Source organism: Drosophila persimilis, unplaced genomic scaffold, assembly GCF_003286085.1.
Source record: "Drosophila persimilis strain 14011-0111.01,24,50 unplaced genomic scaffold, DperRS2 tig00000431-arrow-pilon, whole genome shotgun sequence".
In the NCBI taxonomy this organism is placed as follows: domain Eukaryota; kingdom Metazoa; phylum Arthropoda; class Insecta; order Diptera; family Drosophilidae; genus Drosophila; species Drosophila persimilis.
Window position 1 is genome coordinate 6088568 of NW_020825312.1, and position 24429 is coordinate 6112996.

At 45.5% G+C, this 24429-nt stretch overlaps 3 protein-coding genes across 5 annotated transcripts; 1 reads left to right on the forward strand and 2 right to left on the reverse strand.

Moving 5' to 3' along the window:
- Window positions 1–702: 702 nt before the first annotated feature.
- Window positions 703–2323, reverse strand: LOC6597032 (glycine-rich protein DOT1). Its single transcript, XM_026989645.1, has 4 exons — window positions 2220–2323; window positions 2044–2089; window positions 1900–1969; window positions 703–1854 (listed from the first exon to the last, which is right to left on the reverse strand). The coding sequence occupies exons 1-4, from the start codon at window positions 2321–2323 to the stop codon at window positions 938–940; spliced, it is 1137 nt and encodes a 378-aa protein (XP_026845446.1). The 3' UTR covers window positions 703–937.
- A 3276-nt stretch (window positions 2324–5599) lies between these two features.
- Window positions 5600–9683, reverse strand: LOC6597031 (ras-related protein Rab-40C). The gene is made up of 5 exons (XM_002022087.2): window positions 9504–9683; window positions 8130–8266; window positions 7810–8033; window positions 7513–7735; window positions 5600–6557 (listed from the first exon to the last, which is right to left on the reverse strand). The coding sequence occupies exons 2-5, from the start codon at window positions 8260–8262 to the stop codon at window positions 6340–6342; spliced, it is 798 nt and encodes a 265-aa protein (XP_002022123.1). The 5' UTR covers window positions 8263–8266; window positions 9504–9683; the 3' UTR covers window positions 5600–6339.
- A 644-nt stretch (window positions 9684–10327) lies between these two features.
- Window positions 10328–23482, forward strand: LOC6597029. Of its 3 annotated transcripts, XM_026989597.1 has the most exons (6): window positions 10328–11962; window positions 12054–12293; window positions 22362–22577; window positions 22642–22724; window positions 22816–22931; window positions 23006–23482. In XM_026989597.1, exons 1-6 carry the CDS (start codon window positions 11160–11162, stop codon window positions 23249–23251), a joined length of 1704 nt encoding a protein of 567 aa, XP_026845398.1. In that variant the 5' UTR covers window positions 10328–11159; the 3' UTR covers window positions 23252–23482. The 3 variants fall into 3 exon arrangements, with proteins under 3 accessions (XP_026845398.1, XP_002022121.2, XP_026845399.1); XM_002022085.2 differs by lacking the exons at window positions 10328–11962; window positions 12054–12293 and adding an exon at window positions 17819–17918; XM_026989598.1 differs by lacking the exons at window positions 10328–11962; window positions 12054–12293 and adding an exon at window positions 17941–18014.
- Window positions 23483–24429: the final 947 nt, after the last annotated feature.

The window sequence follows — 24429 nt, forward strand, 5'->3', positions numbered from 1 at the left end:
AGGGGGCGTTGCAAAAGTTTGAAACAAACCTGATTCAGTGGAATATCTTGAGTCTAATCCAGATTTCTAACCAAATTTGGTTGCTCTAGCTCTTATAGTCTCTTAGAACTTGGCGTCAACCAACACGGACAGCCGGACTGTCAGACATGGCTATATCGATTCGTCTATTAATGCTGATCAAGAATATATATACTTTATGGTGTCGGAAACGCTTCCTTCTGGCCGTTACACATATCCACTTCCACCAAAAAGCTAATATACACCCATGCTTATTGAGCATCGGGTATAAAAACAAGATCAAAAATAAATTATGGCTGACGGAAAAGATATGTACACATAATCCTTAAAGCAAATTCTTTATACAAATTGTATCATTAGATATGGCCATAAGGTCTAATAGAAACTGCATATATATGGAAGGAGACCATCGATGGTTGTCATGGTGTGGGCAAGAACTCTGCAAAGAAATAATAAATAAATATGAGCATTAGGTATCTTTTTGTTGATTTCCAAAAATTACCTATTTGCAAGACGCAACCACCTTCATCTGACAGGGTAAACACATGCTCTGGGTAATTCCGATATCGATAGGAACCTCGCGGGAGTGTAAAACTGCTATAAAGGTGCTTCAAGCGCTTCAATCGTTTGCCACTTTATCGTTGACTTAATTCCCAACCCGAACGGATGCCAAATTCTGAATCATTATAATTTACAGATGATTTATTTTCTCCTTGTGGGAACGATTTACAACTAAAGTGAGAGGTACAATGGATATTCGTAGAACAGTGTAAAAAAATAACAAATGGGAAGAAAAAAATGTCTAAAACTACTTAACAAGGGAGGTGGAGGGGGGATGGGGGACTTCGGGATTAGTTCGGGATCAGTTCGGGGGCTATGACACAGGCCGAATCACAGAGAGGGCGCGCGGGGGAGAGATTTATTTCCAGCCACCGGATGGGGGCAGGTAGCCCGGCTGGGGAGCCGACAACACAGGTGGCAGGTACTCGTTGCTCAGAGGAGCCGCACCGTGTCCGTGCGAGTGTCCCTCTTCGTGGATCACCTGGATGGTCTTGATCTCCTCCTGACCGCCAGCGAAGCCGCCGTGGGAGTGTCCGTGATCGTGGCTGTGACCGCCCTCTTCGTGGATAACCTTAATGGTCTTCACCTCCTCGTGTCCGTGTCCATGTCCTCCGAATCCGTGGTCGTGTCCGCCGGAATAGCCACCGCCGCCGCCCAGAGCAAGACCCTCCTCATGGATCACCTTCACAGTCTTGATCTCCTGGTGTCCGCCGGAGTAGCCGCCGCCATGACCGCCGGAATAACCGCCGCCATGTCCGCCGGAGAAACCGCCGAGACCACCAGCCTCCTGGTGGATGACCTTAACAGTCTTCACCTCCTGGTGTCCGCCGGAGTAACCACCGCCGTGTCCGCCGGAGAAACCGCCGCCATGTCCGTGGGCGCCGCCCTCCTGGTGGATAACCTTGATGGTCTTGACCTCCTCGTGTCCGTGTCCATGTCCGCCGTATCCGTGGTCGAGTCCGCCGGCATAACCGCCGCCGCCGCCCAGAGCAATACCCTCTTCGTGGATGACCTTGACGGTCTTGATCTCCTGGTGTCCGCCGGAGTAGCCGCCACCGTGTCCGCCAGAATAGCCACCGCCGTGACCGCCAGAGAAACCGCCGCCGTGTCCGCCGCTCTCCTGGTGGATGACCTTGATGGTCTTCACCTCCTGGTGTCCGCCGGAGTAGCCGCCGCCGGAGTAGCCGCCGCCGGAATAGCCGCCGCCGTGTCCGCCGCCCTCCTGGTGGATGACCTTGATGGTCTTCACCTCCTGATGGCCACCACCGCCACCACCTCCGCCAACGCCATAACTGTAGCCTCCACCACCGCCGCCGCCACCGCCGGAGCCGCCGCCGATGAAGCCAGCCGAGCTGGTGGCGACCAAAGCAGCCAGGAGACACACGAAGATCTGCGAGTAGGAGAGGAGAGGAGAAACATGCTGAGATCACTCCTTGGATGGTGAGAACAGACTAGGGGACTCACCTTCATTGCTGGAAGTTTCTTGCTTGGGGGGACGAAAACTGTGGAACTTCACGAAGCCGAAGAAAGCGTTGAGTTAACTGATGACCAACTGCCTGCAGTCGGTGGCTTTTATACAGATCTCCGCTCGATCGCTCTCTGACCGCAGAGATCCAAGGGCTGGCAGAGCAGATGGTTACGAGACGATCACCCGACGATGCTCCATCTCCATCTTTGTCTTCGTCTCCGGCTTTCGCCTGCAGCATTCGGTGGCTCGTCTTGCTTTCGTCATCGACATGGGCATCCCCCACACCTGCCCCGTTCTCTTCGGGCTCCTCTGGAGCATATGGAGCATACGGATTAGAAGAAGTTGCGACAACAAACCAGTAACCAGTGGGAAATGCAAATGAGTTCAACCCAAAAGGCAAGCGCATTTCCATAATTAGGCCAAAACCAACGACTCTGTTTATTGATCCGCCAGGCATGAACGAATCGGCGTCGGGGCTCTTACCGACCTAATGATGGCCCCCGGCCCTGGGCCCGGCCCCCGCCAGGTATTGCAGTCTCGGACCGCGAACGAGTAGGAAAGGTCAGTGCGGGTCAGGTCAGACTTTCTCAATCCCTAAATGACGACGAGGGCGTCTCATGGAAGGTAGAGAGTTGTGGAAGCGATTCAAATTTCATACCAAATGATCATGATCAGAAGAAGCCACCAAAGTTTTCCTTTAGAACATCCATCTGAATGGCCACGTGATCTCAAGCTCATCGAGAGGAATACTACTCCGAAATAAATCACTAAATCCTGGTGCTTTAATCTCTTCATAGGCAATCTATACAAATCCTTAAGACCGGACGCATACTTTTAGACATACATATAATCGAGATGAATTTCCCAAAACATACGACACCTCTGAACTTCTTCGATCTTTTCAGTTACAATACGAATATTTTTAACCTTTCTTCTCAACTTTCTTGCCCCAAAAAGATACAGAACGAGGGGGAACGTTGTGAGTTGCTGCGGACACCGCAACTCTACGGTTATACCCGATACTAAGTCAGTATGGCTCTCCTCCGGCAGACGCCGCTAATATTTAACGACACGACAAAGAGTGCGTGCGAGAGAGACAGAAAATCAGTCTGAGCGTGACGTCGGGCGCTGCGTAGCCACTGCAAATTGATTTGTTCCTTTTGGCTAAAAAAATGGTCTGATCTGATCCAGATTCAGCAATCTAATAGATATGGTCATTATCTATGATTCTGCGTTTTTAGTTTTCTCAAATCTGCAATATTGTGGATGCAACAGATTTTCGTCCTTTGTGGGGGCGGATGGAGGTGGGGCGAAATTCTGAGATATACGTTTTATAGTGACATCTTAAAGGAGTGTGTGCACCAAATTTGGTTACTATAGCCTTAATAGTCTCTGAGATTTGTGGTTGCCTCAGATTTTCGTCCTTTGCGGGGGCGGAAGGGGGTGTGGCGAAATTTGGACAGGAAACGGTCAAGGTCCGATATCACAGGAGTGTGGATACCAAATTTGGTTGCTCTGGCTTTTATAGGTTCTGAGATCCTTGAACTCATATTTTGCAATTGGCAAAACCGACCATGAAACCTGTGTGTTAGAGTGAGACAGAGCGAGAAAGAGTGAAATTGTTTTCGTGATTCTGGCTGTAATAATTATACGATCTGGTTCAGATTTTGCACTCTAGAAGATATAGTCATCTTCTACGACATATCACAGAAGTCTGGATCCAAAACATCGTTGCTCTAGCTCTTATAGTCTTTGAGCATTAGGCGCTGAAGGGGACGGACAGACGGACAGACAGACAGACGGACGGACGGACAGACAGACAGGGCTCAATCGACTCGGCTATTGATGCTGATCAAGAATATATATACTTTATAGGGTCGGAAACGATTCCTTCTGGACGTTACACACATCCACTTTTACCACAAATCTAATATACCCCAATACTCATTTTGAGTATCGGGTATAAAAAGTGACTCCAAACATACATCAAAAGCTGTACTTGAGATCTCTTAAAAAGCTTTAAATTATTGAGTATTATTATTTGGTTCAGTAGAATTCCACCAGAAAAACCATAAAAAATTACAAAAAATATTCAAAAGCATAATACCATGAAGCTTAGAATGATCTTCTGCCTCTTCTGAATATGCGTAAAGGATATCTCCGAACAGAAGACCAACTCTTAAAACGAAATCCATGGCATGCAAACTTTTGCCACTTATTTCATATCAAAATTTATTTTTTATTTACCCGAAACTGAAAGAAAAAATAAATCCAATAAAAAACTAAACCAATATCTATGCAAATATGTTTGCAATAATTTTGCTTTAAATTTCGCATTCAAGTCAGCGGCTCTTCTCTCCCCATCTCGGTTTTTTGGATCACTTTGCCTCCTAAATGCTTTTTGATTGGCCAACTGAGGGAGTTGTGTAAAACAAAGCGCAAAACAAACAGCAACAGAAATCGAAACAGAAACAGAAGAGAAAGATGGTACAGAAGATGAAAAAGCCGTAAAATGGTTTGCCCGAAAGGGCGAACCCAAACCCAAACATAAGTCCCAGTCCGACCGAAGCAAAAGCCAAATTGAATCATTTAAATAATATTACGATACCAAATTGGCTCTGCATTCGGGCTATTAATCACATCTGACAGGGACAGCCCCCAAACAGATGTTGAAAACGAAACAAATCGTAGAAGAAAGGCCCCGTTTCATTGGGTCGAAGCCTTAAATACCTCTAAATAAATAATAGAGTAGCTAAATGTTATCATATTTTCATGAACATTAAGGTGGTTTATCTACATACATGGCAACATTTTGGCAGTCTATTTGCATAGTTACATAGGAGTTTCGTTGTTCTTTTATGGGAGAGATCTTCGCCAACTACAGGGTATAGTTCCCTAATTTCCCGTATCTGCTTTGGTCAGTGGAACCATTGGGTATTATTAGCCAATTATTAGTTAAAGTTTTCTTAAGAGGTTTGCTCACCTTGAGGTTTGAAAAACGTTTGACTGATTCGATTACCAAACTTATATCTATAAAAAATGCAATATTTGTATGCCCTTTACTCAGTCTTTTTTGGTTCGTATTTTTATAATGCACTTCTGTATCGAATTTCGTAATATGGTTGGAAATTGAGTAATGTTTCGTGCCTTGGAAATATTTGAATACACTCTTCAATTTGTTTTTAAAACTATTTACAGAATTTACAGAAACTCCGTTATGCAGCAGAATGAAAATACATGCTAAACCTTCTTAAAGCTGATTGATTTTCTATATAAAATGCTATCTTTTCATTCCCCATTAGGTGCGTGAACAAATGTAGAAATTCCATGCAATTTTACTGGAATTATATCAGAATATATTGCTGAAAACTTTCTAAACTAAAACGTTTTCTAAAATATGCCATCAACTTTCACTAGTCCGCTCCCGATCCCCAGCTCCAAAGCGAAAGAGATGGCAGACAGGAGCTAGAAGGAGACAGAGAGCAGAGCGTACGCGTGCAATACGTGGATGAGGCCATGAGGTAAAGAAGCGAAATAAAGAGACAGAGAGAGTGTGTTTGTTTCTTGGTTCATTATGAATTATCTTTATCAATTCGCCTTTCGTGTGAGTGTGTGTCCTCCCGCGGGATTCGCTCCCGAATACATTCATCTCTAAGAATAAGTTTAAATCGATAGTAACCGAACAAAAAAAATGCAAAAAAATATAGTATGATTCAATAATGGATAAACCGGCAAACGATGCGATCTTTCTGATCTTTCAGTGTCATTTCGGTTCGGTTCGGTGATTGGTTGCGGATGATGTGGGTGTTGCGGTGGCTGTAGTGTTGTTCGAGTTGTCAGCACTTTACATATTATAATTATACAAACATAATAATATTAACAACATTAGAATAATGCAAGGGATCGGAAAATACAGGGTGTATGGGATATGGGGTATGGGATCTGAGATGCGAGATGTGTGTGAGATGGAGCATTATAATTAACTAAAATTTAAATTTTACTGTGTAAAAAGTAAACCTTGTTCTGTTTTCTGGTGACAATAAATAAAAACATAGTATATCAATCTCGATGGAAACAAACAAAATAATAGTAATAATGTGAATCGAGTTATGGAGAGAAGTCCACGTGCGTGGTGGGGTGTATGTGTGTGGTGTGGTGTGTGTTAGCCTAGAGTACATAATTATAGTTGAATTATAGTTAATGTCGGATGGGGAAGGGGGGCTGTTGTAGGCAGATGTTGTAGGCAGCTCGCGTGGGCCGTGGGCCTGCAGCAGCGACCTACAAGGCAGCGATCACGCGATCGCACAGCTGTTCCGACTGCTGCTCGTCGGCGTCTTGCAGCGGTTCTTGCTCTTCGAGCTCTGCGTCAGCGAATTGTAGCACTGCGACGTGGTCAAAGCGTATGACTTGAGCGTGGACTTCACCGAGGGCGGCAGGGGCAGCGAATCGATCGCGTACACGCTCGTCCTTCGCACAATCGTCCGGCAGCACAGCTCCTGCAGCGAGAGCACTGTAGGCAGGAAAAGAACATCATTAGATATAAGGCATTTCATGTGGATACAAGCTCCTCTGGGCGCCAGTGCGTTTTTCATCTATCAGACAGTTGCAAACGTATGTACCGAAGCATAATTCTACCCACAAATATATTCCACCTCCCCCACAATTCCTACATTACTTCAGTCTTATAGCTTGTGCCTTCGAGGGACAATTAATCCATTGGCATTAACTCAATACCAGTCACTATTCGGACACCGAATATAAGCAGTGCAATAAACAAGTATGCATTTTCCAATCGTTAGCATTTTTCGAAGGCTCTGGTGATATCATATTTGATCACACAATAACTAGAATCTGCATAACATCTTAGAGTTTTAATAGGCTTCGACTCGCTCTGCAGCGTACCACAAATTGAAGAGCACAATTCACTTCTTTATAAGGAACTTCAACACAAGGAAAACATCAAAGTTCTGGATTAAAAAAATTAATTAACAATTAAATTAATGAGAAGGCGAAATAGAACGGTGTTCTGTGCGAGCGGCCAGCTTTTTGCAGCGGGTAGGAGCACTTTCTATAGAGCCCCAACTGTCAGCAAGCTACCTATAGTCAGGGTGCAGATATTGTAACAATGAAATGGTGAAATAGGTTCCTAAATTCTCTAAAGGCTTTACTTATTATCATCGATCAACAATGGAATTGGCTAGTTCAGTTCATAGAATAAATAATTCAATGACGGCTCTTTTCTAACATTTTCCTTGCAGCGACTTTTGGGAACTTTAAATTACATATTGCACCATTTATTACTCGCTCTCCAAAAGCACATTATAGATATGATCACTTTTTCTGGGATAATATATCACACTGATTATTGGCACGTTCTGAGATGGCTGATACGCATGTCTGCCTTTCGCTTTTAGTTTAAAAGACGCACTGCGAGCAGAAGAACGGAGTATGAGACTCAAGTTTACCCTTATTGCTCCGCCAAATGTGCTCCATGCCGTTGCGATGGAGCGCCATGCGGGCCAGCTCGCAGAAGGATTCGCGTATGTTGAAGTCGCAAAGCGGCGATATCTCAAAGCAGGACATGTTGTTGCGACTGGCATAGGTCTCGGCCTGTTTGGCGGCCACCTGCCGCTTGAACGCCAGATGTAGGCGATTTCCCACCAAAACCTTGGGTATGCCCGGAGCGTGCTGCCGGATCGGAAGAGAAGAGGGAGAATTATACATAGTCTCGAGTATTATTCGCAATCCAAAGTATTACTCACCTCGTCGACCTCTTTTAGCCAACGATCGATGCCATCGAAGCTCCATTTGTTGGTTATATCGTATACTAGTATAATACCTTGAGCGCCGCGCGAATACGACCGAATGATTGTACAGAATCGGCCCTGGCCGGAGGTGTCCCACAGCTGGAGCTTCACCCGCTTACCCTCCAATAGTATTGTGGTTGTCTTGTATGCTACCGTTTGGAGGATGTGAGAGGTGCAATCTGTAGGATTCGAATTGAGGATATTTTTGTGATTTTGGTCTCCAAGTGCCTCCGGTCTAAGTCTCTCTCTCTCTATTTGTCCTCTGGTCCACTCACCATTTCCGCTGCAGAAGGGACTTTCGGGGAATGGATCCTCCAGGTTCGAGAGTATCTCGTGCTTCCCCACATCGCTGTCACCCACCAGAAGAACTTTCAACAGATAGTCGTAGTCTTTTGTCATGGTTCCCATGTGGCTGAAACAGAACAGAATGGAACAGTGATTAAAGTTGAGCGACACTATCATCGGAGGGAGCCCCGATTAATTTTGACACAATTTCTAGATTATATACACCTTATAGGGCCGGTCACCTCCTCTGCCTTGCAAAAGAAAATGTAATTAATTTCTACAAACTGTTGGTCAATCCTTCAAGTTCTAGCTATTTTTTCTGTAACCGGGCTAACCGGTGTAAGCCACAAAAGTTTCGAGTGCAAGGTGCCAAAGTCGAACCGGCAATAGGCTATGATTATTTCTATAGCTGGTATTCGTAGGGTATCTGGAACTCCAAGAGCTAGAGGCCCAGAAAACTCCATGGCATTCATGGATGCGCAACGAAAGATGGTTTTTAACATGTACAATTCGAAACACACGAACCTCAAATTTGGCATATTGGTAAACATACCTATTATCTATCTGTATAACAAAAATAATTTCAATCGGATAAATATTACAGCGGCAATGGGTCAAAATTCATCCGAAAAGCGTATATCCCATAGTCGACATATGGCCTGTAGCCCTCTCTCATTCCTTCACGCGGTGTTGCTGTTGCTTTTGTGTTTGCCGTTCAATGACTCATCCATCTCACTCGCTCACACACAGCTAGGCGGGGCACCCACGGCGGCACGAGCGAGATGGAAGACAAGTGCCGCAGTGCAAATGCAAATCGAAAAAAAGTACGTATGTAAGCTAATTTATTATTTTGCATTTTTCGACGACACGCGCACTTGCTGTTATGTCGCACAGCTTAGTATTAGAGATTTTCAAGGGGTTAAGCTGCTGCGGAGATTTTGGTGGGTTAACCTGCTTCTGCGCTGCGGCGGGGGCGCCGGAGGGGTTTGGGTGTGTTTTTGTTTTGCAACAGAACGAAACGCACACACATACTCACACGCGCAAGCACAAAAACACTAACCTTTATTAACCATTTTGTTATGAATTATTTAATTATTTATTTTCTTTGACCGCGCCTGTAGTTGCATTTTTGCATTTTGTTTTTAAATTCACAAAAAAAATTCGCTTTGCTCATGAGGGGGTGTCTGTCGCAGTGTGGGTGTCGCTGTGCGTGCGTGTTTGTGTGATGCATGCCTTATTTTGATTGTTTTTCCTGCTGCTATTTGTTCCTATACTACACCAAGCTGCCCCAAAGATTTGTGGCTTCGTTTCGGGGTTCAATTAAGGTTTGTGGAGCCCGGTTTTGCATATAATCAGCTTTTTACCATTTAGAATGCACGCAATTTCATTTTTGGAATTTTAAATAGAGATGAGAGCGATATGCTTCGCCCTGTGGCCCCGTGCAGTGGTATTTTTGCGAATGTACTTTGCCAGGCAGCATGTAATCAACGTATAACTTTCAAAGCCATTAATGCAAGCCCTGTTTCCGCTTAATCGTTCGCTTTTTGTAGAGTTAGTCACTTTAATTGCATATTAATATATGCTTAAAGAAAAATGGTCTAAGATTTCCACAAATTGAATTGAATTAATTTTGCTACATGGCAACCCGGTGAGTATTATCGCATCTCTAATGGTCGCACTACACTTCAATTGGGTACAGTGTGACCAGCACTAAAAATCTTACGGGGGAAATCAGGTAGTGAGAGCGAAATGTATATATGCGCCAGTGTGAAATTTGTATTCAAGTTGGTGCCAAAGCAACAGCAAAGAGACCATAAATTCATACTCTGAAATATTTTGTATTTATTGTTGTGCTTGTTTTTGATATTATACCGGTATTGAAGTGTAGTGGAATATGACCTGAAGGAATTTGACGATAAGCTTATCGATACCATCGTCCCATCTCTAGGAAAGTTTCAAGGTGAGTTACATAGAGAGGGAAACGTTTTCGGGTGCTGCCATGTATGTTGCTAACAAATCCAATTTAATAATCAAATGAATGTTAGTGCAAATTTGTATTACTATAGTATATATGTATCTTGTTCCAATACATGCGAAAAATGGTTGGACTTGTTGCGTTGCTCAACACCCACACTGCTGCCGTCATTTACCAACACTCCCCATCCGCAATCAGCAGAGCAGTGTCGCAGCAGAGCAGCAGAAATTCGAAGCGCAGCCAAATATACACACACGAAATTATTGTAACGGCAACAGAGCAGCAGCCACAAAGCCGCAAAACGAATTTATTAAATGCACATTTATTTATAAACTTGTTAGTGCCAAGAAACGTGTTAATGCAACAGCAGATATATAGCAGTGCAGTCGCGTCGTCCTCGTCCTCCACCTCTGCTGCCGTTGGCTCTGCTGCTGCGGTCACCGTTGCCGCTGTTTTTGTTGCCCTCCATCTCCCCGCTCGACGGTGGTGCTAATGTGTTAATATTCTTCTTGTTTTTTGTTGCGGAAATTGTACTCGTGTGCTGTGCGTGTGAGTGTTTGCATATCTGTGTGATATGTGAAAGAAGAAAAGGTGAAACAAAAAGGCAAAGAGCATTCGTATGCAGGAATTGTCGTCATCGGTCGCCGTTACCATCAGCCGTCAGTCGCTGTCGCTGCTGTCTGTGTTCTCTGTCTGCGTCTCTGTCTGTGGCCGCTGCGTCGTACTGCTGCGTCCGGTTTAGATTCAATCAAGCGTCAAGAAATAAAGCACTCAAAACTCAAAAGCGCTGCCAACATTCTACCAATCCCGCATTGTCCCCTCCCCGCCGTTCACTCGCCTACCATTGTGTGCCGTTATTCTGTGTCGGCCGTGCCGTGTATGTGCGTGCGTGAGAGAGGGTCACACGGAGAGGCGACTACTGCAACGATCGACGCGAAAGAAAGGGGGGACCCACACGCACGGTGCGCGGAAAGTGCAGGCAAAAAGGCCATAAGAGCACGTGAGTGCGTGTGAGAGCAGGATACGCAGAAATCAGTGCTGCTGCATGAGAGCGGGACACCCAGAGAGAGGCGGTGCATCGCTTACGATCGGCGGGAGCCAGAGAGAAACTGCAGGGCTTGCGTGCGTGAGGCAACGGGTGCATTCAACTCCTCACGCACATATGCTGGCCCTAGCCAGACCCAGACAGCCGCCGCCGCCACCGCCACCGACAGCCAATCCCAGTCCGCGTCCAGCGTCCGCGTCCGCGTCCACGGCTCTGACAACAGCTCGAAATGCCTCTTCAGCTCCTCTGCTGAATCCCCAACGGAAACCGAATCTCGTTGAAGACGCCTCTGCACCATCCGCAACCGCAATGCTCGCCTCGACGTCAAACGGTGCCGCTGTCTCTGCCGGCGCCACCACCGCCGCCGCCAGCGCAATGGATGCCTGCGACGAGCGAACGCTGCTGCTGAGCGGGTCACCAAAGGAGGATGTCGCTGCTCTTGCTCCTTCTCCGCCCACAACGCTGCCACTTGTCCATACGACAACCACGACGTCGACACATCCGTCCCAGCAGCGCCACCAGCAGCGGCAGAACATTAACAACAACAATACAAGAAACGAGGCCAGCGCGAGCAGCGGCAGCAGTTGCGGCGCTAGCGCCAACGCCAGCAGCAACAACAACAACGAGAACAGCACGATATCTGCGGACGGCGACGCTGACGGTGACGTCGAAGCCGGCGCTGGCGCTGGCGATGATCTGTCCAGCGATCTCAGCGATAGATTTCCACGCCCACCCGCCACCGGCAACCCCAAGAAAGCCGGAAAACTGAGCAAGTTGGGAACCAAAAGCGTCGGCTTGAAACGGTGGGTTACACTCTACCGTGACCCTGACAATGTTTCCCCCTCGCTCTGCTCCTCTACTCCAATCTTTCCCTCTCTATCTCTGTCACTTCAGCGTTTCCTTCGGCTCCTCCAAGGGATCCATGGTGGAGACATTGGTCTTTGAGACGCCCACGCCGCTGTCGGAGCACGTGGAGGCGACCTTTGGCTTTGAGGCGGCGACCTCCGCGACAGATGGCGTTGCTGTGGCCGCGGGTCAGCTGCAGCAGGCGTCGCAGTCGCACCTTCCGCTAGCCGGACACGGTGACTATGCAAAACTAAATATGGACGACAGCGGCATTGAGGTTCAAGAAGAGTAAGTATCTGTCGTGTGGATATATGTACATACATAATTGCATAGTTCTGTAAACATCTGTGGAGGGTATCTGTAAAAGTATCTCAGAATCAACAGGAAGCACATAGCCTCTGGGTAGCTGTCTTTGGAGATTCATTCCTTCGGCATGAATAGGATAAATAGGCAGTGTCTTCATGGGAATATATATTTTAAATCAGATATAAGATGTGGAGGCTGTGGCATCCACAATTTTTGGTAGAATTATGTATCTAACATTCGACTGAAACTCCAACCCAACCCAACCCCCTCCCTCTCTCTCTCTCTCTCTCTCTTCCAATTAGATCCGTTTCCACTTAATCTGAGTTGGAGTACCTACAGTAGACATTCGGCGAATGAATCCCGCTACTGCTGCCGCTCCCCCTTCCTATTGTGTCTCATTGCATGGTTTTATGTGCCCTGAATTAGGGCCTACTTTTACCTCATTAAAAAATCCGTCTAATGACTTTTGGCAGCTTTCACTTTTGTTTCGCTCGGTTTTTTATGTGTACCCCACATTCTCTTCTTTTTTCGGTTTTTCGGGCCAATCCATAACTAAGCTGCTGCGGCAGATGGCTGATCCCCTCCTTAGCGGCCCTTTTTCCCATGCAAAAGAGCTGCCTTTTCACCCAGAAAGCATGCAATGAACTCTGTGCCACTCCCCCCCCCCCCACGCTTCTCTAGCCGCTTCCTGGCTTAAAACACACGAAAAATATTTTTTAAATCGATAATTACGCTGGGGGCTGGCAGTTCCGTTTAAAGAGACATGCACAAGCCATGCACACATGCAAACGTTAGACGCTGTGTGTACCGTTATCCCATTTCCACTCTCTCTCTCTCTCTCTCTCTCTCTCTCTCGCTGTCTGTCTGTGTTCTTATCATTTCAATTGGAAGATGGTTTTAGGTTTGTTTGGTATCCATCGTCCTTTTGCATGCCCTCTTGCATGTCGGGTGCATTGCAGGCAGTGCTTGTGGTATAGTGATTCTGAACAGAGATTTGTTTCTTATAGCTTGCAACTTTTCACAAAACCCCGAGTTCCATTCAAGGTGGTACTCGTATTATTTCAAGTGCATTCATATTGATTATATTTCAAAATTGCAATGCATATTAAAGGTTTTCCCTTAAACCTTCCCTTCCCTATTGATTCTATTGGTACCCTTTTTCGTGGTGTTCCTTTCGCATCGTGTTCCACCTCCACCTCTGCCGAAGCAAACTCCAATTGAAGTTTTTAATGCGCCGGCGCTGCAGCCGACGTCGTCGCGACATCGTTATCAGTTGTCGTCTTGGGGACTTGGGGCTGCGACTTGCTACTGGGATACCGTTAAGCTGCTCTGCGTCATCGCTTTATTACATAATGACTTGCTGTCTCCGTCTACCTTTCACCCTCTCTCTCTTTCTCTCGCTGCGTGTGCGTGTGGGGAGTGTGTGTGTGTGTGTGTGCATTTTAAAGCAATATAAATGTGGGTCAAACTTCGTTTGGTGGTTGTTGACCCACATCTTTTTTGGCTGCATTTGTGTATCTGTCTTCGGGTCTATGGGCGCGGCAGCCGGCACCCACCCCCTCAGCAATTTATCGTTCTCTTGTGTGGTGTTTAAAACCTCTCATCGCGCCATTTGAGCGGGTCTATCGATTGCTATCTTCATTCATAAAAGCGATAACTCACGCACTTATCGAAAGTACAATAAGTGGGGTCTACTACACGGATTTTTATTTTTTTTGGAAAATGTAATTTCTTTTGGTATTTTGGTAACCATTTTCTTTTCAAAATATAAAGCTGTTTAGTCAAACAGTTAGTTTTTTTTCTGGAATCAAGTCCGAAATAATTGTCGGAATACCACTTGCGTTTCTTGACGAATCAACGCAAATATGACAATCATTTTCGCTGTCTTTTCTTCCACTTTTGGTGAGATTAGGCCACACATTGGTGACCTTTTTGTTGAACGGACAACGGATTCCAGCGTATTCTCTGCGCACCCCACATGCTTCCGAATGTGTGCTTGTGCTTTGTAGAGAGCTTTAATTCGCCGGTCGAGTCGTCGAGTCGTTGAGTAGAGCGTGATGTCATCCAGCTATGAAGCTTAGAGAGCGGTCACCTGCTGTAGAACTTTCTTTCTTACAGTTAGTTAGCCACAGAGGACAGAGGAAGGGAATTAAAGAACTACTATAGTCGATACCCATTCCCAATCCCCCAAATAGAATTGGAACATTCTTGGGAATGACTACTGGTTTTGTTGTTGATATTTGATCTAAAAAGCTGTCGAAAAAGCGCTCTTAATATCTTGGGATGTGTGGATAGCGCGGAGAAAGGGAATCGCTAAAACTATCTCTTCCTAGCTGAATGGATTGCCCAGCTTGCTTAAACTAAAATCTATGACTGCAACACTGCCTGAATCCGATATACCCCTGCACACCCTTCACCCTACGTCGTGGAACATCAAGTACTCGTAGAATGGGTTTGTGCTGTCGGTCTTCGTATTATCGATTATGTGGTGAGGTGTTGCCCAAGGAGGAGGGAGGCTGCATCAACAGCTGGCCTCGGACTCGTACTATTCCCCGCCTCGCCTCGCCTCCCCTGACATGATTCTGTTTTGGGTCTGTCTTTCAAGTGAGCGATAGAAATTCGATCGCCCCATTGTGCTTGTACATGTACATGGCACCTATACCACATCTCTGTCGCTGGGGCCTTGCATCTATCTATAACCATTGTGAAAGTACATCTCGAACTGTCCGTCAATTGATTTTCCGGTACCCACGGACGACCGAGCCGGGCACACTCTTGACATGCATAGAGCGCCCATCATCGTCATCATCATCATCATCTGCGAGTACATACATATGTATGAATGTGCTCCTCCTCTCCTCCCATCATCAGAGCTTCCCACAGCCGAAGCAGAAGCCAAAGCAGAAGTAACGGCAATAGCCACCACATCGCCCATTGTCACTCTGTTGTAATGCCTAACGGTAATTGTGCCTCTGGTCAGCAGTGCGTTGCTGTGCTACTGCACTCTGCCTGCCCGCCTGCCTGCCTGCCTGCTGTTCTGCTGCTTCTTGCATTGTTTTTGCCGCTGCCAGCAGCATTACAGTGGGATGAAGTAGAAGAAGATCGCACATAATCCACAAATGCTACAGGTGCCTCTCCGTTTGCAGATCCTGCGATCGTCGTGTAAAACTTAATCTCTTGGTAAAACCAAAACACATGTGATTTCATTTTCGCATAATGCTCTGTCCGCCATCGATCTTCGATGCGAGCCATTATCAGTGGTATTGTAGTCATATGTACGAGTACTTATCAAGCTTTTTAACACTCAAAAATAATCTCAAATCACTTTAATGCCCAAAAATATAGGAAATCATAAATCAAGGGGAGTGAGGGTTTTAGGCGGTGAGTAGTAAGTGCTATAAATAGATGGATTGGGTCATGTGCGCCGTCATATTTAAATTGGTAGCGCTCTTTTGTACCACTGTGCCCGCAGCCCTATTACCTATTTACGTGAGGAGCATCTCTCTCTCTCTCTCTGTTTGCGTGCACATGTATGAGTGGTTGAGCGATCTACATAGTTTCGTGAACAATAGAATGTGGCGGAGGGGCCTCCGGGAGCCATAGACGTTCACCTACGCGGGACCCCAACTTTCAGCATCAGTCAGTGCCAGCCGACCCCACTGTGCGCCAGTTAGCCGCGGGGCAGCCCTCTACTGCTGCTGCCAGTGGCAGCCCTGTTAATCAACTGACAGTCCCCCCCCCCTATATGCATGTCCTCTTCTCCCTTTTTATCTATTTCCATCTATCAGCCAGCTTCCCCCTTCCCGCCCCCTTCACCCGCACCATACCTTTATGCGGTTACGTGTTTATGTTTTTCCTTTTCAGATTTTTTTTTATTTTGTATTCTTTTTTTTTATTATTTTCGGTTTGCTGCTGCTGTGTATAACAGCATGAGAGACGAAGAAGTAGAGCGAGAGAGAGAGCTTACTTACGCTAGCAGCAAGAGAGACAGCTGTGCTTGCTCTCTTTAACTGACTCACACTCCTCTCGTCTCTCTTCCATTACTTTGAGTGCGCAAAAAAAGTGATGTCATGTTTGTTGGCTTAACGACGTTGCCAGATGTGGCGCACACAGGTTTTGTTTGCTTATTATACCCTTTCAGAGGCTATGATGGTTTCAAACAAATGTTTGGAACGCTTCTACGTCTTCCACGTGGGTTAGGTCATGGTTCCGCAGTGTAACTTTGCATAGAGTCATATCTTTCCTACACGAAGAATACAAGTGAATGCATACACAGTATACATGAAGCAATAATAACATATTAATCGACGTCTTTGCAAGGGTATTAAAAGCTTCGGCACCCGAATCTATCCTTTTCTCTCTTGACTGTGTTTTTGTTTGTACTGTATTACACGAAATGTGCGTTGTTGTTGCTTTTGTTTGCTATTGCGCATCGTAGCTTACAACAAAACGACGCAAATGATTTCTGGTTTTCGCTTTTCCGGATGGGCTGCCTTTGTGATTCTGCCGCTAACACCACAGCAGCTGCCAAAAAAAGAGATTGCCGGCTGCCGTTTCGTGTTTGTTTTTGTTTGTCCGAAAACCAGAACTTTTTGCGCGCCGTTTTCGCGCCGATCCGCTTCCAGGCCAGCCAGGGAAATGCACGAATATTTTGGAAATGGAATGTTTTTCTTTTCTTAAAATAGAACGCATTAAATACTCGTATGTACATGACAGGCGGCTGAATGCTGGCACATTTAAAGTATGAATCTTTTGTTTATTTTTTGGGTGCCATGAAATGTACGGAAATCGTAACGTCCAGCCAGGCGGAGCTGAGTAGAGTTTTTGTGTGTCAGAAATGCAATGAGGAAATCCAATATATATTTTTGTTTTTACAGGTGTAAATCCGAATTAATAAAAGATTACTACGCGCTACCTTAAATCCAGCAACCAGGTGGCAACGCTGCTTGAACTTCAAATGAAATCAGAGAGAGAGAGCTAAATGCTGCGCTCTGCCTCCCACGAAGGTATATTTATATAAGGTGTGGCATTTCTACGGAGCTGCTCCATTAAGATAGTTCCATGTATAGTTGGTCGTGCAGAGCGTGAAAGAGTGTGGCAAATCACTCCACCTTTTATAAATATGCCTTGTCACCGTGCATGTTCGCTCCAAGGGCTGTCAGCTGGCAGGGCAGGCGTTCTGAGAGCGATTACAGGATTATTTTTCAAAATAGTGCGCGACCACCGTCGCGTGATATAAAGAAAACGTATCAAAAAAAAAATGTACTCTACAGAGTGCGACTGCCATACCTCACTGTCCATATAGCATGTGATAGGTCGCACTCCAATTCTCTCTCAGCACTCTGCCGCCTCTCTCTGTTGGTGTGCTGCTCGTTCGCGCTCCTGCAAACATTCATGCGCTCACGCTCGCGTCTATGTGTGAGTTTTTTGTATCTTTTACTTTTTAGCAGCAAGCATCGCCAAACAGGCAGGCATTCCGCTTAGTCGCAGACCAGCACCAGCAGCAAAGCAAAGCAAAGCAGCAGCCAACAACAAAACTCGTGTGCGGGAATCGTCTTCCTCTACGAACTGTTTTTTTTTTACGCCGTCGCGAGAGGAACATCACACGTACGTAAAACGCGCGTAGAATCTTGTGTCGTCCCGTGCTCGTGCCCTTTCCTACCCAGTTGGAGGAGCAGCTTGGAGCATCCCCTCACCTGTCAAGTGCGTGGAAATTGGTTTATAACAAATGCAAGATTTGACAGTTGGTGACAGTGCAAAAGAGGGAAACGAAGAACGAAAACGATAGAGGGCTGCCTTGCTATTTCTGCTTGAAAACCAATCGTGCGTGCCAAAGAGGGACACACACACATACACTCTCAAAACAGTTTGATTAAGGGGGGAGTGGGAGTGGAAGAGTTTCAGAGAGTGTTCGTTGAGGTAGAGTGCGAAGAGAGTCTCTGTATTGGGGGAGTGTGAAGAGAGTGTCGGGCCTGAGGTAGCGAGAGAGTGGCACACACGCAAGTGCAAGTGGTTGGTGGAATGGGTGGTTGTGGTGGTGGTATAAGCAGTAGCAGTATGCCGCAGTGTTGATTAAGTCCAAAACCAAAGAAACAATATCGAAAAGACAAAAGTAATTTAAACAGCAACAAAAATTGTACGATTCGAAAGTAATTCGTGCACAAACAGACACACAAACAAACGGACACAGTCGTACGTAGCGGCAGTATTTGTGTAATTGTTGGTTCCCCCTCCACACGACAGTGGGTTGGATGCGCAAAGTGAGTTCATCGCAAAAAATAATACACACAGAGAGAGGGAGATGTAGAGAGCGGAAGAACTATGCCGAGAGAGCGAGAGAGAGACAGAGAGAGAGCGACACCGCCCCGCACCCTGGGTCCCACTGCTAAACGCAATTAAAATACTCTGCCCGTTTGTCCCACTGTGCTAGTGTGTATGTTAAAACAGCGCCTTGTTTGTACATAAATTAGCTTTAGCCGCTGCGCCGTTTTGTTATTTATATATTATACAATACACAGTGTGCGAATGGGTGTGTGTGGTGTATATATTTTGAAATTATAAAATGAAATGCCATTCCCCTGCAACCCCCAATCCCGCCCAACAACAACAGCAACAACAAAAACAAAATCAAAGGAATAGGAGCTCCGAAGCTGTTGATACCCATTGTTCCTATGTGTTTGCCATAACACACATCAAATGAGAGCGGTTTCAGAACCATAAAAGCTTTCCGAACAAAAACCAGATTTTTAAATTTCGCTTAGTTATGGAAATATGTATATCTGGGGCTCTTGTTTTGGATTTTATTTAACTAATGCAAAGATTTTAATCCATGAAGGGGATTTTGGACCGACACATTCTAAAACAGAAACGTAATTTGGGTTGATCCTTTTAAAATCCGGAGACCTGGAATATGCACAATATGCACACTCTATAGAGCCTCTCTGTTTTTATTGGAAACATCTGATCAGAATCATTATGCCCCCCTCATGCCAAGGGGTATTTATGACCACAAATCATCCTCGCATTGCAGTTTCTGAGGAGAGGAATTCTCCTCTCCTGCTGTTTATTTCATTTTTGATTTCGATTTTCAAGTGCAAAAAGTAAACCAAAAATTGTTGGAATATTTCTTGCTGTTGTTGGGACACGTTTGCGCGGGTGGGGCTTGAGAGAAGAGAGTCGTATAATTTGTTAAATTAATTTTCACTCTCTTATTTAAGCTTTGGCCCGCTGTGACGTCGTTCTTCCTCTCTCTCTCTCTCTCTCTCTCTCTCTCTCTGTGTGTGTGTGTGTGTGTTTGTATGCCCAAAACTAATTGAAAAGCCGCTGCGCTGCCGGCGTCGCTGCTGCTGCGGTAGGAGTGGTGGGTGGGAGGGAGGCGCGCGTTGGCGGTTCATTTTTGTATGCGCTCATCATTGCTGCTGACGCGCGCCGTCTCTGCCGACGATGCTGCCCGCTGCCACTGCTTCCCTTTTGCTGGTCTTCTTCTCCAGCTTCTTCTTTGCTCCCTCTCACTTCTTCTTAATGGCAACAAGTTTTTATTTCTCTTTTAATTTCCCATTTTTTTTAGTTGTTCAATTTGTTCGGAGCACTCGAAAATGGAGTTTACGAGTTAGCGTTAAATCCGCTTGCCCCCTAGCCCCCACCGCCCTCCCTCCAGCCAACGGCCTCCCTTTTACTTCGATTCAACAACCTTTGCTCTTCTCAAAAGCCAAATACAAAAGTTACTTCTTTAGTACCCTATACTCTTGGATTAAGCAAGCATATGTGATGAGAGGAGATTGAGATTCAGGCATTAGATGAAAAATCTACTAGCTATAGCTACCAATCGGCTCATTCAGTCGGATTGATGAGATATTGAGACCAATAATTGAGTAAATAAAATACAAAGCACATTCAAAAAATTCAAGAATGGTTTCCAAACAAATTCTACAATTGGAAGATAGTCCAAAGAGTCTGCAAAGAATTATATGAAAGACTGTGTATAGCCCAGTTATGCGTTAGTTTCCCAACATCTTAAGAATATATATGTATGAACTTTCCACCTTTCCTTGTTCCTTGTTCAAATACTAGTACTACCTGTGTACATATGTATGCATGTATATAGCCCGTACCTACTGCAATTAGTATTGCTTGCTTATGGCGACATGCGGCAGCGACCATCTGCCTGGGTATAGTACTGCTTAGCTTAAAGGGTATCCCGTACGTCCACTGCTTGTTCTTGTTGTTCATTTGGGAAAACTTGTTTCTGCTTGTAACTGCTTGCTGGTGCTGTTACTGCTTGCTGGTGCTGGTTTGTGTGTTCTGTTCTTGTTCTTGTTCCAGTTGTAGAAGATAGTCGTCGCGACGCGTCGCTGCTTTTGTTGTTCCTCTTCGCATTCGCATATCAATTTCGGCACATGACGCAATCGTTCACATGTTCAATGGGTTGTTCGAACAACAGCAGCAACAAGAGCAGCCAGAACATTGAGTTATGAAGTGTACACCGTCTTTGAAATGCAAACAGATAAAACAACTAGAGAGAAGGGGTTGGGACCAGCGACACCTAGCTGGTAGAGGGTGGAGCGGGAGCTTTTGTGCCTTATTTGAGTTTTGATTCGACTCCAACCTCCGCCTCCATCTCCACCTCCACTTCCACTTGCTTCTGTCTTCATGTGTCATCGTTGTGTCTCTTTCGATAACTTTTGACAGGTTTCTTCTTCCCATAGAATATACGAAATACCACTATCATGTGTGCTTGTGTGTGTAGGTTAGGGTCAAAGTTCTTGAACAATAAACAGCCGCCACGAATGATGTACATAAGTATGTATGCATGAGATGGCAAGTGAATGTTCATGAGGGTATATCGTATGTATGATAGGGAAATGGCAAGGGGGGAGAGAGTGTGCCACAGCACCTTTTAGATACTATGTATATTTATACACCATGGGATGGAATGCTCATATTTTCTTGCTCCATTTCCATCCATATTCCCCATGCGATGGCTCTTTCATCGCCCTCATCCTCATCATAATATACAATGGGAATTTATATCTACCATGGGATACATTTGTGTCCACTCAAGAAAGCCGTTTCCCTACCATATTATCCACACAATTCAATGAAGCTCTTTCTAGAGAAGTTCTCCATCACTCCATCCAATCCACCCGATTCCCATTTCCATTTAAACAGCATACAATTCGTTTAGCAATACAAAACTGGCATCCATCGAATGTACATATCGATCGAGTGTATAGAGTGTATGGAGTGTGAGGTCATTAGCCATCAAACAGAGCCAGTTATCAGTGTCTTTTATGGAAGCAGCTCTACATACAACAAAATGTTGCATAAACGATTGATCAATCGATCCGGAATGTCAGATGTTGTCATGATTGAAATAGGGTGATTCTAGGGGGAAATACGTGTGGTAATCCAATATTAGATCCATTGATCCTTAAGGACCATTGGGTATCATATGTAATCAGTTAGGATCTTGTAGTTCTACAAATCTCCAGATATTTGAATTAAAATTAAACAAAAGAAAGCACTTCTCCTCGAACGCTCTGAATAATCCATGCACTTGAACAAATATACGATGCTGGGATCGGGGATCGCGGATCGTGGATCGTGGATGAGGCCAAGCAGAACGTGATAGAGACATAAAACGGGTTTCCAGTCCATTTTCCAAGACATATGTGTGTACATACTTCACGTCCATGGGCTTCATGGGTGGTCAATAGCCCCCGGTCCATATCGGGAAAGTGTCCCCGCCCCCCGTATCTGACGGGCTGTTTGGCTGTGGGGCTTTATGGGACCCGGGGCGGAGGCTTTCAATCAATTGAAACTGAATCAGATTCCAAAATTTGCTGAAAAACCAATTGGCAAATGACTTGATTTAATTGACATTGAGGTTGAGGCGCCGTGACGCACTTGCTCGACTATTTTAAGGTCACAAGCGACGATGCGTGATCTCTCCCGTGACCGCTCTCGCCGAATATAGAACCGCGTACATACGTACATATATCGTATAATGTATTGAAAGTGTAATTAGATTTTGGTCTCTTTTGTTTGCAGATCGGAGCGTTCAATTGTGCGCGTTTCCATATACCAAAGCAGTCAGCCGCAGCAGATCTGTCCACCGGCGGAGTATATCCTGGGGCCCTATTCAGACGGCCTGGATCTAACGATCGGTAGCTATACAATCGACCCAACCACAATGAGCACGACAGCGGCGACGATGCAGCAGCACCAGCAGATTGGCCTTGGGGCGGCCTATGATCGTCAGCAGAGGTGCGTCGGCAGTCAGAATCTATCCTAATGATCTATTGACTTATAATTTCATGTGTGTTTGCAGCACTGATTCTGGCTGGGACAATCCCTTTCGTCCTGGCGGCGATCTGTCCAGAGAGGCTGATGAAATTGTCAACATGATTCGCGGTTAGTCCTGAGCTCTTTCTCTCCCTCTCCCTCTCTCTCTCTCTCTCTCTCTCTTTGACTGTGAATTACTAAAGTGCCCTTGTTTATGCAGGTGGCAAGCCCATCACACCCACGGAGGATCGTACAATAGGGAATGGCAGCGCACAGCATGCCGATGACAACTGTAATGGCGGCACAGCAGTCGGAGAGAGCGTGACCAGAACCAATGTAAGTCTCGATCGGAGTCGGAGTCTCATGGCAGACACTTTCTAATACTCTCTCCCTCTCTTTTGATAATACAGCTCTCGCAGAATCAAGCAACAGCACAAAATGGTACAAATTCCCACGCCAGCAAGTCGGCGGCAGTGGGCAATGCAACTGCTGGCGGCGGCGGCGGACGTCCCGAGGGCCAGAGCAACAGCAGCACCAACGGCGTCACCGCCTTGGGCCAGGTGTCGAAGCAGGTGGTGCCGGGACCAACGTCGGCTAGTCATGTCGTCATCGATGAGAAGAAGAACAAGAAGAAGGGCTGCTGTGTTGTCCAATAATCATGGACATCGCTGGCATACGCCATGGACCGATGGGCCCGTGAGGTGGGGGAATTCGTAGGGGGGGGATAAAAGGGATAGATCGTGTTTTTTTGGATGTTAATGTTTTTTTCGATTTGAGTCCGAACCCGAGCCCGGGAGCTGATGTTGATGTTGATATTTTTCATGCCGCATAAATCGCTTTGCTTTGCTTTGCGAATACCGAAACGAAACAAAAATAAAATCAAACAAAACCAAACTAAGAAAAATAAAAGCAAAAGAAAAGAAAAGGAAACAAAACTCAAAGCTCTCTGAACAGACCAGCAGCAAATGCAAGAACGAGAGCATCAGCCGCAACAGAAACAACAAAAGCAAAACGAGAGCAAGGACAAGGAGCACAAGCAGAGCAGCAACGCTGGAACGAGAACAAAAAGGACAACGCCAAAGCGAGAGGAACAGGAAAAGGAGCAGCAGCAAGAGCAAGAGCTAAAGCAATAAAACAACGAGAAGAAAATGGTAGCATCAGAGGCAATAGAATAACGAGTGGCAAATGGACCAGCAGTAGCATCAGAAGCAATAGCACTAGAATAACGAGAGTGGGAAGAAGCGAGAACAACGACCACGAAAACAGCTGCACTCAGAGGCTGCCTTTACCCGTTGGGGACACTGGCACTGACACTCGCTGTCGCTGTCGCCTCACCTCACCTCGCCTCGCCTCGCCTCAATCCATAAGTAACTGCTGTCCCAAAATCCTGTATGCAGTCGCTGAACGCAGTCCTTAAACCTTTAAGCAGTCGCTGTCCTTAGAAAACCTTAAGCAGTCACTGTCCCCGCCGGACCCCCGAGGGACAGTCGCTTCAATCTTCAATTTGAAACGGAGTTACCGTAAACACGAATTGTAAATCTAAAATATATATAATTATACAACTTATATTTATATATATATACTTGTTAGTCTGGAGCCCGATGCTAAATGTTGATTGTAGCAAAGTTGTACACAAAAGAGTGGAAATGGACCTACAATTCAACGGATTTATCTATATATACATTTTTTCCTTGATTTTTTTTTTTTTTTTTTTTTTATTCGACGACCTACATATATGTGTATGCATATATGTATATCTAAAGAAATATATCTGTATATGTATACATGTATACATGGAATTTTTTTATAATTGTAAAATCTAGTGCGGCTTTTT

What these genes read in the sequence shown, in the direction of transcription:
- LOC6597032 (XM_026989645.1), bottom strand. Translation starts at nt 2,323, where the DNA reads ATGCCCATGTCGATGACGAAAGCAAGACGAGCCACCGAATGCTGCAGG. An exon ending in AGAAACTTCCAGCAATGAAG is followed by an intron (nt 1,970 to 2,043) that starts GTGAGTCCCCTA and finishes TCCTACTCGCAG; the next exon opens with ATCTTCGTGTGTCTCCTGGC. An exon ending in CATCGGCGGCGGCTCCGGCG is followed by an intron (nt 1,855 to 1,899) that starts GTGGCGGCGGCG and finishes GCGTTGGCGGAG; the next exon opens with GTGGTGGCGGTGGTGGCCAT.
- LOC6597031 (XM_002022087.2), bottom strand. Translation starts at nt 8,262, where the DNA reads ATGGGAACCATGACAAAAGACTACGACTATCTGTTGAAAGTTCTTCTG. An exon ending in TCCCTTCTGCAGCGGAAATG is followed by an intron (nt 8,034 to 8,129) that starts GTGAGTGGACCA and finishes CGAATCCTACAG; the next exon opens with ATTGCACCTCTCACATCCTC. An exon ending in CATTTGGCGGAGCAATAAGG is followed by an intron (nt 6,558 to 7,512) that starts GTAAACTTGAGT and finishes TCCTGCCTACAG; the next exon opens with TGCTCTCGCTGCAGGAGCTG.
- LOC6597029 (XM_026989597.1), top strand. Translation starts at nt 11,160, where the DNA reads ATGAGAGCGGGACACCCAGAGAGAGGCGGTGCATCGCTTACGATCGGC. An exon ending in GCCTATGATCGTCAGCAGAG is followed by an intron (nt 22,578 to 22,641) that starts GTGCGTCGGCAG and finishes GTGTGTTTGCAG; the next exon opens with CACTGATTCTGGCTGGGACA. An exon ending in AGAGCGTGACCAGAACCAAT is followed by an intron (nt 22,932 to 23,005) that starts GTAAGTCTCGAT and finishes TTGATAATACAG; the next exon opens with CTCTCGCAGAATCAAGCAAC.